The sequence below is a fragment of the Anastrepha obliqua genome, chromosome 3 (genome assembly GCF_027943255.1).
Source record: "Anastrepha obliqua isolate idAnaObli1 chromosome 3, idAnaObli1_1.0, whole genome shotgun sequence".
NCBI classification, from domain to species: domain Eukaryota; kingdom Metazoa; phylum Arthropoda; class Insecta; order Diptera; family Tephritidae; genus Anastrepha; species Anastrepha obliqua.
The window spans coordinates 42,196,771-42,216,081 of NC_072894.1; the positions used below are offsets into that span (position 1 = coordinate 42,196,771).

General features: G+C 37.0%; 1 protein-coding gene across 1 annotated transcript; it reads left to right on the plus strand.

Moving 5' to 3' along the window:
* Positions 1-5,806: 5,806 nt before the first annotated feature.
* LOC129241933 (piggyBac transposable element-derived protein 3-like) lies at positions 5,807-6,705 on the plus strand. Its single transcript, XM_054878483.1, has 2 exons — positions 5,807-6,047; positions 6,110-6,705. The coding sequence occupies exons 1-2, from the start codon at positions 5,807-5,809 to the stop codon at positions 6,703-6,705; spliced, it is 837 nt and encodes a 278-aa protein (XP_054734458.1).
* Positions 6,706-19,311: the final 12,606 nt, after the last annotated feature.

Consider the following 19,311-nt stretch of genomic DNA (forward strand, 5'->3'; position numbering starts at 1 on the left):
GGGGGCACCGCTGATTTACGGTTGTCCAATTCGTCGACGATTTCGTTTCCTTGAACACCGGAGTGTCCGGTAACCCATATAAGTACAAGCCTGCTTTGTGTTGCGACTGAATTAAGCTTCTTCTTACATTCTTGAACAATCTTTGAGGTTTGCTTCGCGTTCTCCAGGGCTTTCAGTGCAGCCTGACTGTTTGATGAAATTTCAGGTTGAGATGGTTTAGTTTATTTGGGTGGTGTTGCAGTCGAGAAATTTGAAAAAATCGTGGTACGTTAAATTAACCATTTAATAACACTGCCCTGCAAATTTCAATTTTTCTCATGCGAATAAGATGTGACCTAGTGTTCCCGAAGGGAATTTTCGCGCTAAGCACGAGTCCGAGTTCAAAAATTTTCCATCACGTCAGGTTTTCGAGAAAAAGGGGGTTGAAACCCCTAAAAATAGCGTATTTGGCCATTTTTCAAAAATTGTGGAGCAGAACCCTAACGTGCTAAGATCTTCGTTATTGTCATTAATTGAAGGTTGAACTTTGCTCTTTGAAATAAGCCCAAACCCAAATTGTTCGCATGCACCCTTAGAGTAGGGGGTGTACTTATGTCTACGGGGGTAGAGAAAAAAATGAACATAGGAACTTATCTACACCCAAAATAAGATATAATGAAAAGTGCAGTGTTCCTAAGGTATTTAGTGTCGCTGATTACAAACCTGTAGTCAGATTCCCAAAATTCAAAATGGCGGACGGAATCTACCAGAAAGAAACCAATTGTTACTGATTTGAATGAAGATAAAGTCGTTAACTATTTTTTACTCAAGATTATTTCTTATCCACCATATAAAACAAACTCAGTTATGTAGTGAAAGCAGACTTGCTTTAAAAAAACTGTTGCCAAATATTATCGAAGCGACAATTCTATATGGTAAATTGAAAGCAAAGGATGCTTGAATCCAAAAACTTCTTTAATCCCCACAAATATTCCATTTGAGTTCAAGCACTAATAGTAAACCGTCTTGCTATATTTGCGGTAATACATAAAGGACAAAAATAATCACTATAAGTTTATAAATTAAAGCTCGAAAATCATCTTCATCTTTTTGCATGGGCAACTGCAGCGCGAAATAATGCCAAGTTTGTAATATTTGTTTATTTTGATTTTGATTTTTTTTAAATATAGTTTATAATAAAACAATAATGACTTAACTTGAAATTTCAAACTTCGTACAAAATAAAAAAAAAAATTCAACAAATTTTCATAAAGATTTCAAACTTTTGAATAAGAATCGTAAGAAAAATTCTGAATTTGTAGTTCTACAAAGTGAAGTCTAAAATAAACACGACTGGCGTCATAAAACTATTTATAATGGCGCCATCTTTTTAATGCGTTAGTGTGTTGGCAGTTAAAGTCAGAAAATGAGCCCGGCAAACAATGTTTTCGCATTTTCACGGATGACTCCAGGATCGAGCACGGCTCCGGCTCTAGGGTCTACTCATGGCCTTAGACAGCCCCCCAACCATTTCAAGGGTAGTCAAGTCCTGTAAATCCAGGCTCAACTATGTTGGTAGACATAATAGCCTGATGCTAACATGGGTCCCGGGACACGTGGGTATCGTGGGTAACGAGACCTCTAACTCCTTAGCTAAGATGGGCACTGAGACCAACTTCTTTGGCCCAGAGCCCGTTTTGCCACTCCCTTCTGCAGCCAACAAAGCCACGGTTAGCAAATGGGTTACTACAACCCACAAGCGAGCTTGGCAGGCTGAGAGAGGCTGCAGATGGACTAAACTAATGTTACCTACCATGTCCGATCGACTGTCGCAAACCCTCCTGTCATTAAGCAGAAGGTTGGACTGATGGCGGGCCACTTTCTGTGGGCGAAGCACATGAAAAGGTTGGGCATCTCATACAGTGACTCTCCCCAGCTTGTGAAGAGGAGGATGAGACGGCGGACCACATTCTGTGCGTCTGCCCAGCCTTCGCTCGAATCGGGTTTGAGGTCTTTCTTTGGTGGTCGAGTAGATTTAAAGAAAATTAAAAGGGAGTCTGAGTGCAGTACTTGTTAGTCTAGCATCGTTGTAAAATAGAAATTTAAAAAACTAGTGAGTTTGTGCTGATGGAATAAAAAAGAGTTGCAGCCTATATAAAAAATGAGCATTTAATTAAATGATGTGCAATAATACGTTTGTTATCAATCGAAAGCTGATCGACGTATTTTCATTTGAAATATGTTGTTGAAAAAATAAAAGGATTGCCATCTATACAAAAAATTCAAATTTATTAACTTTTTGAGCTTAGTGCAATATCGCAAAAACTATTTAGAAACATTTTAGTTCATGAATATTTTTAAATGGAATTTCCAACTGTTTAAAAATTATAGCGCTGAAACTTTCTGAAATTTGGAGACATACAAAGACACTTACAGACACGTAAAATCAGAAATAACTCTGGTATGGCAGTAGCTCTTTAAACAAGTCAAATTATAATTTGAAATTAATGCGCCACAGCTCAAAAAACCAATCAACTGACAGAAGTCTGCGAAATTTCACAAAGGAAACGAATCATCCAATGACTATTTGAAATCCTACCATTGAGTGATTTTCGCCAAGCATTACTTGTTACGCCTAGGCAAGATGCGTATAATTTTACAAGAAGTCTAGGACATTGAAGATGATAAAGCCCAAATTGATTGCACAGCAAATGAGATATGTTTCCATCTAAATTTTGTCAAATGCAGCAGAACATAGAAGCCATCATGCAAAAAGTTTTCTCAAATCTAATAGTCAACTATCAAAAAGCAGATTGGCCTGCGAAAGGGTTATTTAACTTAAAAAAATGAAGTAGATGCTTCCTGGAGCAGCAGTTAAATACAAATCGATTGACAGTAATGTCTACAGATTAAAATATGAGCTATCGACCGAAGTTCTGACTCCGTGAGAGCATTGTGGAATAACGCCACACATATTGGGGTTGAACTTTCGATTACCGATGATGTTAATACATAATTTAAACCTTGTGCAAAGATAACCAGACAGAGAATTAAACAATTATACAGAATTAAAATTTGATCGAGGCAAAGCGAAAGACATCGTATACTGATGATACCTTTGCGTCTTGCCTTTGCCATCACCACCCACAAAACCGTAGTCTGAATTCTCGTGCAAGGTTTTGTAATTGGCTAATAGGCGAGAAAGTTGCAGCGGCCACGTTATACTGGCGGTCGCTGTCAAATCTATTGTTAATTATTCCATCAGAAGGAGACTCTTAGGAAATGATACTAATAATTGTGTACGAAAGTTGGCGATTCTTTGTTAAATTTTTAACTTCTTCACTGCTAAAGGCCTTACACTCTGGTCTACAAAATCAATCAATCAAGCATACGAGTTGCTCGAAATGACTCGTGAGATGCCTGTAACAATGTTAGATTCTGGACATTATAGCAGGTTAAACTTCTACAAAATCAGGGTAAACTCTGGCCTATTAAAGGTATCCCCAATCTCTTCATACACCTAGGCAAACTGGCCCCATTGAAAGAGCTAATTTTTTGGGTTTACTGTACTTAGCGGAAGACCTTCATGGGCAAGGCTTAGTAAAGCTGTATACAATAACAACAAAGTACTGACCCTAATAGTGATCAAAATTATAAGGATTAACCGAACATAAATTTGGCATACAGTTTTAAGGGCACTAAAACTTTTTCGAAAATATAAGGTGGTCTGAAGCATCTTCGCAAGACTGTAGTGTTATATGAACTTGCAAGTAAATATATTACAAGACACACACACATCACAGTGATAAGTAAGGAGTATATGCAATAAGGAGTAGTCATTCGTAATGTTTTTTTTTCACAAAGTCAATACACATGAGCATGACCGCTACTGTGTGCATTGGAGGCCTTTTGTGAGCGGCGAGTATTTTACAGTCTTTACTTACGACGATATGCGAATATACAGTAACAATTTTTGTTTGCCTTTTTTGCTCCTGCATGCGCTCCGTAAGTCATGTGCGAATCATGTGCACCAACAACTGAGTAAAGCTATTAGAGTTACAATTTTGCAGAATTATAAAAGAGACGTCAAGTTGCGCCTTCGGGGTATTTCTATTAGTGCTACAATGATTTCCCCAGATATCATTGTTGAATCATAATAAAGATGCTATAAAAATAAAAAGAAGTGGAAAAAGGAAGTGAAAATTTCAACAAAAAGAGGTAGCAAAGATTTACACTCCAGTTGGAATCACATATGCTGAGCAGGAAGTCGGATACAGGAGCCAGTATTGGCCCTTGGGCTTATGTTGGCAATTGGTGATTTACTAAATTCAAGATTCCATTGTATTAGACAGAATTCAAATTAGAGCTCTTTAAATGGTTGCATGAACTTTTGCCAACTTTTTGCATTTTGTTACAAAAAAAACTTAATAAAAGAAAAAAATCCACAAAACCTGGTGTGCGTCTTGGTGTTGTTCCACAAATGGAGGGACCTACAGTTTCAAACCGACTCCGAACGGCAGATATTTTTATGAGGAGCTTTTTCATGGCAGAAATACACTCGGAGGTTTGCCATTGCCTGCCGAGGGGCGACCGCTATTAGAAAAATGTTTTTTTTTTTTTTTTTTATTAATTTTGCTTTCACCGAGATTCGAACCAACGACCTCTCAGTGAATTCCGAATGGTGATCACGCACCAACCCATTCGGCTACGGCGGCCGCCTGAGGTATATTATTATTATCTTTTTTTTTGTGGTTTGTTTGTAGTTTTTTTTTGTAGATGAGCCACCTGATATTCTACGAGTATAAAGCGCAGTCTTTGTTCGTATATTAATTGGTACGCTCTCACTTTGAGAGTGCGTAGTGGTTTTCTCTGTACAGCCAGACCTTTCTAATTTCCGAGAATGCGTGTTTAGTCTTGGCATTTCACAATATAATCTTAAACAATACAACAAAGAGTTAAAGTTTTTGTTTTCTTATGAAACTCAACCGCTTTATTCCCCAAACGCAATTGGTGGCTGAGCCTCGCTTCCGGCAGAAAATCAACTTTAGCGATGAAGTTAATTTCTGGTTCAAAATTACAAGATTTGTAGCAACGAAAAATCTATTGGAGATTAATCGAGATTATTCGGGTGAATTTGTAATCCGAAAAAGTCACTGTTTGGTGTGAATTTTGATACCTTATATTGTTGAAGATGTGCAAGGAGCAGCGCTCCTTTTTGTGACCTATGCTGGAGGGTATGGATCTTATAAACAAATATATATCTAATATTACGAGTCCCATATGGCTTCCACTCTGAAAAAATCCCTTATTAACCCGAATCTTCCCACGATTACCATATGGTAATGCAAACATGCCGTTGCAATTTTACGTATTATGTTTGAACTAAATAACAAAAACAAAAAAGAATAGCTGTATTTCACGCAGAATAAATGCAGCTCACGGAAAAACATAAGTTTTTTGTTATTTTTAGTGCAGCTAGCAAAGCTATAAGACGTCGAACTCAGGTGAAAAAAAAAATGAATTATTGTGGTTTTTTGACATGGCACGTCGGTAAGTATATGAATAACTTTTTGCTTTTTTGATATATTTCCAAAAAAATTGCATCAGTTGGTAGCTAATGAAATAAACTAGTGAATGCAAGTTTAGTTTTGTTGGAAATTTGATTTTTTGTGTAACTTTTTTGTATTTTACTCAAGGCGTTACCATATGGTAACCGTGGGACGTCTAGGGTACAGGGTTTTAGTTACGTTTGGTGTAGTTTTTTTTTGAGATTTTTGATCATATTTATTGATATTTTGTGAATTACAGCGGTTTATCATGGCAATAAATGCTTGATTTCATTCAAGAGCTCAATGAAGCAGAAGATCAAAATCAACTGTGTGATACTCCAACCACTCTTTATATCGAGCCTCCTGTGGATGGCAACAAATCTGGCGAAGATGACGCTGAAGATGATTGTGCGGGCATTCCAGATAATGTTTGCCCGGCTCAGCTAAGAGGTGGCTGGGAAGTTGTTATGGCTAGTGGGCGACGTATTCAAGGTTTCGATGAAGAGGAGGATATGGGAGGCATGTTTGTAGACGATATAAGCATACCATCATTTTAATCTTATAAACCCTAAATTTTTCAGCACCAAATCCAGGAGATTTGCCTGTTATTGAGGTTGAAGACACTTATAATGAGATGGAGGATGAAGAAACAACGGCTAATCGTTCAGAATCTCCAATGAGGAAGCGCTTACGTAAAATTGAACCGAAACCTTCAAACGTTGCATTGCCATCAGGAAAAAAGGAAACTGTATTTGAATGGGTCAAGAAGAAATCGCCATCTCTAATTCCAATTTTTCCAAGCGCAAATTACGAATATTGTCGCCATGCACTTCTACTCGAACAGTTTGAAAAATTTTTTGATGACACATTATTGGAACATATTTGCGAACAAAGTGCGTTATATTCGGTGAAACAGAATAGATCGAACCCAAATATAACAGTCAGCGAACTTAGAGCATTCATAGGCATATTGATCGTCACTGGCTACAATTATCACTCCAATTACAAACATTTGTGGAGTCAGGATGAAGAAATTCGGAACAATCTTGTCAGTAACACCATGCGTCGGAATCGTTTTCAAGAGATTTTGCAAAATCTCCACTTCGAAGAAAATTCCAAGGTTTCTTCAAAAGACGCCCCAAATCCTGACAAAATTTGGAAACTGCGGATTATTTGAAAGCAAAAATGATAGAAAATTTCCATCCGGAACAAAATCTTTCTTTCGACGAAAGTATGATATCCTATTTTGGTAAACATGGATGCAAGCAATTTATAAAGGGCGAACCATTACGATTTGGATATAAAGTCTGGTCCCTATGTACTCCATCTGGTTATTTGGTGAATTTTGAAATTTACCAGGGGAAGAATCCTCGATCGAATTTGGAGTACGAAGCAAAGTTTAGAAAATGCGCCGCTCCTTAGTCAGCATGATCGACGATTTTCCTGATGAATTGAAATCGCTGTCATTCCAGTTTTATTTCAATAACCTGTTTACTAGTTATCCTCTGTTGGCATATCTCAAGTCATGCGGATATAATGGTACTGGGACAATCCGAGAAAACAGAATTCCAGCAAGCTGTCCACTAGTGCATAGAAAAGCCTTCAAGTCAATGGAAAGAGGTTACTCTGAATCAATTGAAATGAAAAGCACTGGTATTTGTTTGGTGAAATGAAAAGATAAAAATGTTGTCTGCATATTATCTACCTGCTTTGGTGAGGATCCGAAATCAATTGCGCAGCGTTTTTCGAAGGCAAGTGGATCGAAAATAAATGTACCCCGTGTTTGCGCAATCACGGAATATAATAAATTTATGTGCGGAGTAGACCGATTAGATCAAAATCTATCTCTGCTCCGCATCGCATACAGGGGGAAAAAGTGGTGGTCTAGCATTTTTACCTGGCTGTTAGATGCTTGTATTCAAAATGCATGGCAACTTTACCGAAAAGATCAACCATCAGTCAGTTAGAATTTCGACGACAAGTTGCAGTATACTACTGCAAACACTATGGCATACCGCCCTGGACCTGCGCCCTTTCACAGATATGCATACCAACCAGGTCGAGTTGAACATACTCTGCGCTATGATCAGGTTGGACATTTTGTGGTACCATCAAATCGTAGGCATTGTGCCAGTGACGGATGCAGAGTTAATGGACGAACTGCATGTGGTAAATGCAACGTAGGACTTTGCGTACAATGTTTTGCTCAGTACCACACAAAACCATGATAAATTGCAGTTCAAAAATGTTTTTTTTTTTCATTGTCGTGAATTCATTTATTTTACTTATTTTTTAAATAAAAATGTTTGAAAACAGTTATTTTTTGAAAAATAAAAAATAAAAGGACATTCGAAAGCCATGTTGTCTAGAGGTCCCACGATTACCATATGGTAACGCTAGTTTACCGCATTTTCCGGAAAATCGAAGCGAGGAAAATGAAAATGGACTTCATTTTCGTGCTCAAGTTTCACCGAAAAACCATCTATCATTCGAAGAATACATAAAACTATAGGCGCATAATGATCGCTCTGAGTTAGAGCACACGTTAGTTAGCGTAAAACTAAAAAGAGTTCATTTAGCGCCGTTCTCTATCAAGAGTATATATATCACCGTCAGGGCCAAGCAAGGATGTCCCCAAGAGGGTGTTCTTTCTCCGCTGCTGTGGTGCTTGGTCGTAGATTCTCTACCAGCGGAGATGAAGGAACTCGGTTTTCATGTCCGAGCATATGCGTACTATGTCTGTGCGCTAACATCGGACAAATCCCTAAAGAGGCTTTGCATGAAAATGCAGAGGATTCTGGGCAAAATCGATGATTGGTGCATGAGACAAGGTCCTTCCGTTAATCCTTTACGAGAAAACGGAAATTGGATGGCATTAGTCTTCTAACACTGAAAGGTGTGACACTTGGTCTTTCCGATGAAGATAAATATCTGGGAGTAATCTTGGATAAGAAGCTGTCTTGGGAGACACAAGTTTCACTGAAGGTGAATTACGGAGTTCTTTTAGCAATGCCGCAGAGCCTTTGGTAAAACCTGTGATCTGAAACCTGCTGTGGTCCTATGGATATACACAGCACTTATCAGACCCGTCATCACTTACGCCTCTGTGACCTGGTGGTGACAGGACATGGTTAAGTTCACACTCCATGAACTATACAGGCTGCAAAGAAGCGTGTGTTTATGCATTAAGGGTGCCATGAGTACAACCTCTGGCGATGCCCTAAATGCTATGCTTGATTAGCTCCCCCTGGATTTTAAGATACAACAGGAAGCAATAAAAGCAATGTGTATAATTTCTTAAGACCGCTTGAGTCTTATTAGCAAGCCTATCTAAGGGCTCTTTTAACGTAGTCTTCCAAGTGATTACCTGATCTATGCCACATGTAGGCCATTCCAAACAAATTGAGTTTGAATTCATCGAAAGAATCTGCCTTTCTTTTTTTTCTTGTTCACTCCATTGCACACTGGTTGCGTCCATAGGCCAAAAATCAAAAATATCATCACAAAATACTTGGACAAAACGAACACAAATTGACACTAAAATGTTCAATCTTCAAAACGCCAAACCGGGTTTTCCGCAAATCTAACGGAACTTTCTAAAAATGGCATTGAAAGAATGAACTTGTGTACATTTTTGCAGCCCGTCTGAGCTTTGTTTGTACTTTGTCATTGCAAATTCGTACTTCAAAGTGATCAAACGTTTGACAAAGTGGTCCGATATTAATAATTTAAAATGGATTTTGTAATTGAAGGTATTTACTTTAATAAATGTTTATTTAAAGATTAATTTGATCAATTCAAACATTTTTGTGTGATTTTGAACGTCTTAACCTTTTTTGTGCATTTTGTGTACGTCTTTTTTATGTTTACTAAAAGTTTTAGTTGTGTTGCCCCCGGATGCCCCCATTGAGAGTGCCATCACTGTATTTGTCAATGTTTTAAGGTAATAATCATTAAAAGTTTAGTTGCTAAAAGTTGCTAATTAGCTTATATTCATAAATAAACTAAAGTGGTCTTATTTATTTTCATGGGACAAATATCCACCGTTATCAGTTGATCTTTGTGTTGTTGGTTTCGTTTTCGTCGTTTGTTTTGTACCTTTTCTTACATTAAATTTACTGTACTAATTTATGTTTGCTTTGCACATTTTATTTTGATTGTATAGGAGCATCTTATAACTGTGTGTTTTCACGCATCCACATTTTTGATCTTTGGTGCAAAGAAAAAGGCACGAATGCCGAAAAAATGCAAGGCATAAATAATTTACTGACACTAAACATAAAAAGCAAAGGCTACGAAGTCAATACGATTGACCTTAAGAAATGTATTCAGTACATTTGCAAAAAGATAGTTGCCTTCTGGATTCAGTACAAAAGAATTAGAAGTTTAGTTGTACAATACCAATCTGAATGGCTAAAAACTAAAGAATTTATTGTCCTGAAGCCTACTGGTAGTGCTCAACAAATTGATCTGAGTTCTAGTCGTGGACGGCCCAAAATGGATTTTGTTGAGTCCTCAAAAAGGACGAAACGTCGCCGAATAGCCCTAATACAAAAGCATGATGAGTCTGCAGCTTCTGTTTTGCGCTCATCTGATTCTCAGTCAAGCCTTAATGCAACTGAAATAAATATTGAAAAGGTCTTGTCGCTTGTCGTCGACATTGGGTTGTCCAAATACCAATACTTGGTCATTAGATCATTTATAAATTCAGAAGTTTCCTATAACTTATTGCCAAGTTACGAAAAAATTCGTAAGTTCAAAACATTGAGATATCCAAATAATATTGTTGTAGACGAAACACATGCAGAAGTGGAACTACAAAGTCTTTTAGACAACACGGCTTCAAGTATTTTAGAGCTTCAAAAGAATTTAATTGAAGAAAGTTTGGATGAAACTGAAAAAACTTTAACATTAATTGGAAAATGGGGATTCGATGGCAGCACTGGCCACAGCGAATATAAACAAAAGTTTTCCAATTGTATTAATGACGAGAAAAGTTTATTTGTCACATCGTACGTCCCACTTCAGCTTGTAACCGACTCTAAAGTAATATGGAAAATCCCAGGCCATCGTCTACCCGATATTGTAGGCCACTCACGCTTCAATTTAAAAAGGAGACCGCCGCACTTTTCGTCGAAGAAGAGCTCTACTTCAAGGAGAAAATAGCTAACTTGAAGACAATAGAGCATAAAATTTGCAATACAACATTTTCTATAAAGCACGCCCTTCAATTAACCATCGTGGATGGTAAAGTTTGCAACGCGTTAAGCAACACGTCCTCGATGAAATGCTTTATATATGGAGCAAAGCCCACAGAAATGAAGAATATTGAAGAATGTGTTGGAAGAGATGTGCAAGAAAAGTATTTTGAATTCGGGTTATCACCGCTTCATTCATATATCTGGTTCTTCGAATATTTCTTGCACATTTCGTACAAGCTGGATGTAAAGCTTTGGCAAGTACGATCGGGAGAACTCAAGTCTATTGTATTAAAGAAAAAACATCAAATTCAAGCGGAGTTTCGAGAGAAAATGGGGTTACTGGTCGATACGCCAAAGGATGGAGGTAGAGGAAACTCCAACGATGGCAATACTGCCAGGAAATTTTTCAGTAACCCAAGCTTAGCATCTCAGATTACAGGCATTGATGAAGAAGTTATTGCCCGATGCGCTACGATACTGCAAGCCTTAGCATCAGGATACAAAATAAATATAAAAAAATTCGAAAAATTCGCACTAGATACAGCAAATAAATCAATTGAAATCTATCCATGGTACTACCTAGCAGCAACAGTGCATAAAATTTTAATTCATGCACCAAAGTTTATAGAGCACGCTTTGGTTTCGATTGGAGAGCTCTCAGAGGAAACTGCAGAGTCAAACAATAAAGAAATAAAAAAGTGCCGGCTGCAGCATACTAGGAAGATGTCTCGTATACTGACAAATACAGATTTAATTAAAATGCTTCTTTTGAAATCAGACCCTTTTATAACAGGTCAAAGAAATCTGCCAAAGAATCAGAAATCCACTTTTTTATCATCTACATATGATTTATTGGATGACGTGTGTTAACCTTGTTTATTATTTATCTTTAATTTTCATCATTTTTATTATCTTATAATTAAATAATATTTGCTGTTATATATGATTGAAAAAATGGAATCACGAATTTTTTAAATTATTTATTGCTGGAGCGGAGGGGGGGGGGGGGGGCGGGTCGGGGAGTTTCTCTTTCACAAATATTTACTGTATGCTATCTAAATTCATCTCTAATACCCAGAAAAAAATTTCAGCTCTCTATCTTTACGGGAAGTATTTTTGGCCGCCAGCCCCATATAAGCGCAACTAGTGTGCATTGGGAACATAGGGCCTCGACAAGACTCAGTCTTGCATTGGTTTCGTAAATCTATTTGGTTTCTGACAAGGGAGGTGATTAGCCTATCGCTACTAGTACTAAGTAGAGGGAATGCCCACCTGTCGTTGCTTAGGAATAACGCCTTCTTACTGCTTGAAGCGCCATCTGTGTGTCAAATGTTTCTGGCAGAAGGATCGCAGTGATGGTTGAGGACTTCACTAAAATTACCGCGATTGCCCGCTTCCTTTTGCTCGCGTCACTGATGCAATGTGTAACTGTGCCTTTTTCTTTGCTTTTTGTTTGTTTTAGCAGACAAAATGCAAGTAATGCGCTGACTTTGTGAGCGGAAGTAAAGATAAGGTTGTTGGGGTTGAGGAATGAAATTATTATTATTATAATTTTTTTTTACGTGGAATTCGAGACTAGACTACTGAGGCCGCATTCTCCATAATAGTGTAAGTATTATTATTATTAGCTTTTTTGCCGATGGGGGGCTTAGAAAGCCTACTGCATCATGAAAGCTGTCGTCGCAGTAATGGTATTCAACAAAAAATTGCCCCTGATTTGGAACCGTCGCACATCCTGGTATATTAATACACTCTAACCTACTTCTACTTATGCACTCCAACCAATACGAGGATCAATCTTTCATCTCCATAAGGCTTTACTTAGCGGAAAATAGTTCATAAAAAAGAGACCATCTGAGCCATTTAAGATGATTATTTTTTCGAACTTAAAATTTTCTACGTTCATAGGATTTAAAAGAGAATATTGTTTTGTATGTTTATTTAAAAAATATTTATTTTATTTTAAAAATAATTTCGATAGCCTTCTTTTTTGGCTTTTTGAGCGCAGAAAAGTTTGCTTTAAACGATGTTGCCCGTACTCGTTATACTTACACACGTATATGTACGAGCATTGTGCACATAAACGAAATTTGCAATTATGTATGTATTCTAAGTTTCCCTGTTTTGTAAACCTTGTAAGAAAATCCAACCCTTTTCACGTGTTTGAAAATTATTACCATTGACGACTATTTTGTGCAAAACAACCTCATTAAAATGTGACACTTCACATTTGCTACAATTGCTACAAGTACTGATTACACCCCAAGACCCCCATAAAGAGAAAAATATACAGAAATACTTCAACTTCGGAAAGAAACGCTTCGATTGCGAATAAAAACACGTTTGCCTTTGAATCTAACCCTTTATTGTAAGAGATATTTTTGCTTGGAGCGCTAAGAATGCGTGAAGTTTTTAATATGTAGGCACATGCATGCATATATCTATGGTCACAAGTGTTCTTTACAAGCGCAATAATTCAGATGTCAAATAAAGATGCCAGCAACAGCAGCAACACTTTGGCAGTACACTCTAACACGTACAAATTAACAGCACTTGTTAATACATAGACAATTCGCGATGTTATTTCAAATTTGCGCTTGTTTTATTTTTCTCTATGCAGCGGAAACAACAACTTGTAATGGAAAAGAAAACAGCTGAATTGCATTCTCTGAAACTTAATAAACGACATTTAATACTACTTAAATACAGAAACAAAAACTGGGTACAAAGTGCGGTGCTTTGTTTGTAACTATTTAAGCTCACTTGGCGTAGCTTAGTGCTTCTTTCTGATGAGATCTCTGCAGAGATCTACAGTTCTATAGAAGATGACTAGCGTTTTCAGATTTTACTATAAAGCTCAAAAGAATATTAAATAATACTGTGCAATGCAAGGAAATATCCTGGATAAAGGCTGAAAAAATCGAAACCATCAAATACTAGGTGAAGTAAAATATTCTTTTGGTTTTTTTGCTATATTTCGAAGATGAAATTAACAAACTTAGATATATAATAATTATCCTTATGAAAATGTATGCAAATAGCTTCCTGCCTAATTTTAAATTCCCGTGCAATGAAATAAGAGTTCGACTCAAAAATTTTCACCTAGCATTTACCAAAATGGAATCGTTGGAACTACTGCCATGCTACTGCATTGAATAACATTTTCGCGCTAAGTCATACCTGGCATCTATTAAGAGCCTTTAAATTAAATTTAATTCTTAAGAAAATATCTAAAAAACCAATAAAAAAGTTTACACTACCGGAAGATAGGCACTATATTTTTGAACGACACGGCAAATGCTAATCAAAGCACTTAATAAAAAATTAATATCGCAAAAATATGTACGTGCATGTATGTGGGCTAGGGAGTCCCTTATTTTTTCATTTTTTTTTTTTTTTGCAACACATATACTTAATTTTTTAATGTCACGCCGAAGCACAATAGATTTTATCTTATTGGGTTGTACTGAACCAATGCGAACTCAGTGAATTGCACACAACTCCCATCACAGGTACGACGAATGCAATGTGTTATTTTGTATTTTAAAGATACCAGTAGGACTATGAACAAATGACAAAATACGTACTGGGTTCTGGTTCTAGGATTGCTGTTTCATTCCTGACTCATTCTGCTTAAAATTTGTTAACTATTACGATAGACGTGTTTTGGAGGCACCTCTCCAACTACGCCGACGAGTTTCAGAACAAAACGAATCGACCACTCCTGGACTGGACAGTGTTTAGACAGACAATAAACGACATTCATCGGGAGACCCTTACCATCTTCTTAAGTCACCTGAATGTCGTAATCAGAGTCCAACTACGACCCACAACAGATGAAGAGCTCCAGCTACCCCGAGAGATCCGCGTAACTTTGGCACAACTACGTTCTTAATATTGCAGCAGAATTCAGAATTGACCCCGACATACAAAACATATGTCCAGCATTTGAAGGCACCCCGCACGACACTCACCACCTTTTCACATGCCCCATCAAACCAACTCACCTAACACCGCTCTCCCTCTGGGCCCAACCTGTCGAAACAGCAAATACTCTGGGCCTACCGTTAGATGAGCTGGACGAAGATGACCATTGATTTACATTGTACTGACATGGTTTATAGTATTTATTATTGCTGCTACAACAACAAAAACAACACCAAAGTCCTTTTTTGGGCAATTTTCAAATTATGCAATCATCCAATGAGAATAAATTTTGCTGGTGCCAATAATGCCCAAATATGCCTCTATCTCGCAATATGTCACAAGGTGATTTCTTGGGTAGCAAACAGCATCGATTCTTTCAAGCACAAAAATTGGTCGTGCCTTGTATTTCATAGCAAGATTATAAGTTTCACGTTTGTACTTTGCTTTATTCTACAGTCTAAAGTAAAATGATAATAATTTTAATAATAATAATAAATTACATTAAAATACATCAATAACACTTAATAGCATTATAATTTACCTTAGACTTCATTACAATGCTAGGAACTCGATTTAAATATTAACAACTGTCAAAGGTGAGAGCAAATATATATACGACTATAAATGTATGCACAGACACACGTACATATTTAGCGAAGTGCAAATGAAGAGCTTGGATATATCGTTTTTTTTTTCGTCGGGAATCACCTCTTCACATAAAATGAAGTAAATAATATTTTGCACCCTTATTTCCGCGATAGAAAGCTTACTACTAAAGCAAGTCAACTAAAAGCGATTAAAAAAATAACTCCACCCTAATGAGCATATGCCAGTAAATATATGTATGTAACATACATTTACTGTAAAAGAGATATTAATTATTGTACAAGCCTACAATACGCGCTACTGAGAGTGCAACCAAGGGGAATGTAGTAGCTTTGGCAGCAATTATTGCTAGTCAGTTGTAACAACTGCAGTAACAATAACAACAAATACGAGTATAAAACAAGAAAACGACTTATGCTGACAGTGCCGCGTGTATATTTATGCTTATTAAAGTGATATTGCCGCTGCTAGCAATGCTTAAGCAACAAACTAAGCGTATAAGTTAATAAGAAAAGTAAAAAAGATTATATGTAATACCAGCTGCTGAACCTAACGCACGCCAAGTTGTTGCGCCAGGTTATGCAGAGAGGATAAGGAGAAGTAATAAATTAAATACCTGGTCAGAGTTTGTTAGTAACAAAGACGAAAGGCTCACACAAAAAGTCGCCTCTCTCACTCATCATAACCGTAGCGACAGGGAACAAAATGTAAAATATTAAATTTATAAATTGAGCAAAAATCAACAAAAATAAAACAAAAACAACTGAGATTTGTTTGCCTACCCCAAATACCGAATCAAGGTTTTCAAGCGACTGCCCAATGTAATTCCTCTAGCAACCGTTCAAAAACTTTTTTCCAGATTTTAGAAAATATTTCAATTGAAAAATGATCAAAACATGTTTTTCATGACAGATTTATTGGGTTAAAATGTGCTTCGGAACAATTTACTTTATCTATACTAATATTATAAAGAGGAAAACTTTGTTTGTTTGTTTGTTTGTTTGTTTGTAACGAATAGGCTCAAAAACTACTGGACCGATTTTAAAAATTCTTTCACCATTCGAAAACTACATTATCCAAGAGTAACATGGATTACATTTTATTTTGGACAAAAATAGGGTTCCGTAAGATATTTGGATTTTTCGGACACAAACTGAAAAAAATCTTATATATAAAATAAAGTCAACTTTTTGTGTGTGTTCGCTAACCGGCCGTGTCTGCAACGAATTAAACCAAACTTACACACATTGCTAAGAAGGTATTGAAGATGGTTTTCGTATAGTTTGGATACCTATTGGTGGATAGGGCTCGAGATATAGGTCAAAACGTGGACCCGGGTAACCTTCGGATGTGTATGTACAATATGGGTATCAAATGGGAGCTGTTGGTGAATGCTTTAGTTCAGAGTATTTTTCATGCCGCTCCGTGACTAGGGTCTCGAGATAGAGACCAAAACGTGGCCCCTAGAATGTGTTTGTACAATATGGATATCAAATGAAAGCTGTTGATAAGTGCTTTAATACGGGGTAATTTTCATACCTATTGATGACTAGGGTCTCGAAATATATGCCAAAACGTGGACCCGCCGTGTCTTTTAACCGAATGAAACCAAACTTACGCACATTGTTAAGTAGGTATTGAAGATGATTTCCGTATAGTTTGAATACCTATTGGTAGATAGGGTCTCGAGATATAGGTTAAAACGTGGACCCGGGTAACCTTTTGACGTGTATGTATAATATGGGTATCAAATGGAAGCTGTTGGTGAATGCTTTAGTCCAGAGTATTTTTCATGCCGCTCCGTGACTAGGGTCTCGAGATAGAGACCAAAACGTGGAGCCTAGAATGTGTTTGTACAATATGGATATCAAATTGAAGCTGTTGGTGAATACCTTAGTACAGAGTATTTTTCATGCCGCTACGTGACTGGGGTCTCGAGATATAGGTCAAAACGTGGACCCGGGTAGCCTTTGGTTGTGTATGTACAATAAGTATTGAAAATGGGTTTCGTAAAGTTTGTTTGTAATTCGGAGCAGTGGCAACGGGTACAGCGTTCTTTTGAGCCAGCCATAATGTCGCTTACTTTTTTAACGCTTGGGGCGGAACTGAACTGTCAAATTGACAGTGTGAGTTACAATGTGTCAATATTTCTTTCTGATTTGGATGCCATAAGGAAAAAACGCAAGTGCAACATGTAAAAATTGTTTGTGAATTTTTTTGGAGTGGATTTTGGAACAGTGAATAATTTCTTACGAAATTTGAGAATTTAATGTGAAATCCGAATGAAATTATGTGTTCGTGGAGAAACAATTTTTTTCGTTTTTTTTTTTTTAAATATAAATGGATAATGGTTAAAAAAGCTGAAATGCTTAATAAAACATATAAATTAAAATGAAAAATTCATGGATGATCAGGAAAAAAGACGATTGTTTATTCATATGCGTTGATTTGAAATTTAAAGACAATCTTCTTTTTTCCTGATTTTCAATTTATATTTTACTAGCAACCCGCCCAGCTTCGCACGGGTATAAAATATATACCCTATGTCACTCACTGAAAAAATGATTAAAATCGATCCAGTAGTTTTGGCTTATTCATTATTGCCCGTGGCCCGCACGCGTTAAATTTGGAGTAAAACAATTCTCCTTTCTTTACAGCATGAAGATTTCCTGCTATCTTTGGGATATCTAAATTCACACCCTACATTTTTGCATATTAACTTTTTGCATTTTTACATATGTATTTATTTTATTTTTACAACAATTACTATATTACAGAATGTCTTTATATACAACGTTCATAGCCTTCTTGTCATTAGACAATACAAACATGTTTTCTCTAGAGGTTACTCTTGAAAGAGCGACATACAGTTGGCCATGTGAAAGACAGTCAACACTCAAATCTAAGCCTGCAATGTTGAAGGTTTAACCCTGAGATTTATTAATGGTCATTGCAAAAGATGTCTTTACCGGAAATTGTAAGCGTTTAAATTGGAATGGTAGATCCGATGGTATCAGAGGGATTCGGGGAATCAATACATCTTCTCCGGTACCACATCCTGTGAGTATTGTGCACTCTGTTATGACAGTTTTCAGTGATTTTACCATCAAACGCGTGCCATTGCAAAGTTTAGGTGGACTTAGGTTTCTTAATAAAATAACAGGACAACCTATTTTCAGCTCCATTTTGTGAGGAGGGAGTCCAGACGGTTTCAAAGAATTTAGAAATTCTGTAGGAAATTGAACAGCTTCTTCCAAATCGAGAACAGTATCGACCGAGTAGTATATTTTCGTCGGCGCATCAATCTTTGAAATAATCAAGTTATTTACTTTATCTACTTGTTCGTTAGTTGGTGACAGAATAGCTCTTTCTTTAAACCAAGATATTGTCTTATAACTTATGTTTTCAATGTCTGGATAGACATTGTTGACTAACTCTTGGATGTTGTCTATCAAAACACAAAGGTTTTCTAGGTTAATCCTTCCCTCACTTTGTGTTAATTCTCCATTGCCAACTTTTAGCAGCATCTCTGGAAATAGCCTGTTCTCACGTGAAGATGACGAAATCCTCATATTAGTTTTAAGCTCTAATTTATTGACATACGACTAAAGGTGGGATCTTTTTAGCGAAGCATTTATTTCGTCAGCACGTGTTCCTCGAGTCACAACTGGTAGGATTTGACGGAAATCTCCTGAGAACAGAATTGTACATCCACCCATAGGTGCATTTTTGTTGCGCAAATCGCGCATTGCCCTATCCAGTGCTTCCACAGACGTCTTGTTTGACATGGTAGCTTCGTCCCAGACTATTAATGAGCAGTCACGCATCAATTTTCCTGTATTGCTCTGTCTAGAAACACTACAGACGCTGTTATCATCATCGGTGGCGATTTTCAGCGCGTGCTTCATTGTAGAGTGTGTGGTTCGGCCTCTTTCCAAAAGAGTAGCGGCAATGCCGGATGACGCAACAGCTAACGCAATTTTTCCGGTAGATCTCAATTACTAATTACTGTTGTAATATCTTGAAAAATATTGTTTTTAATTATATGC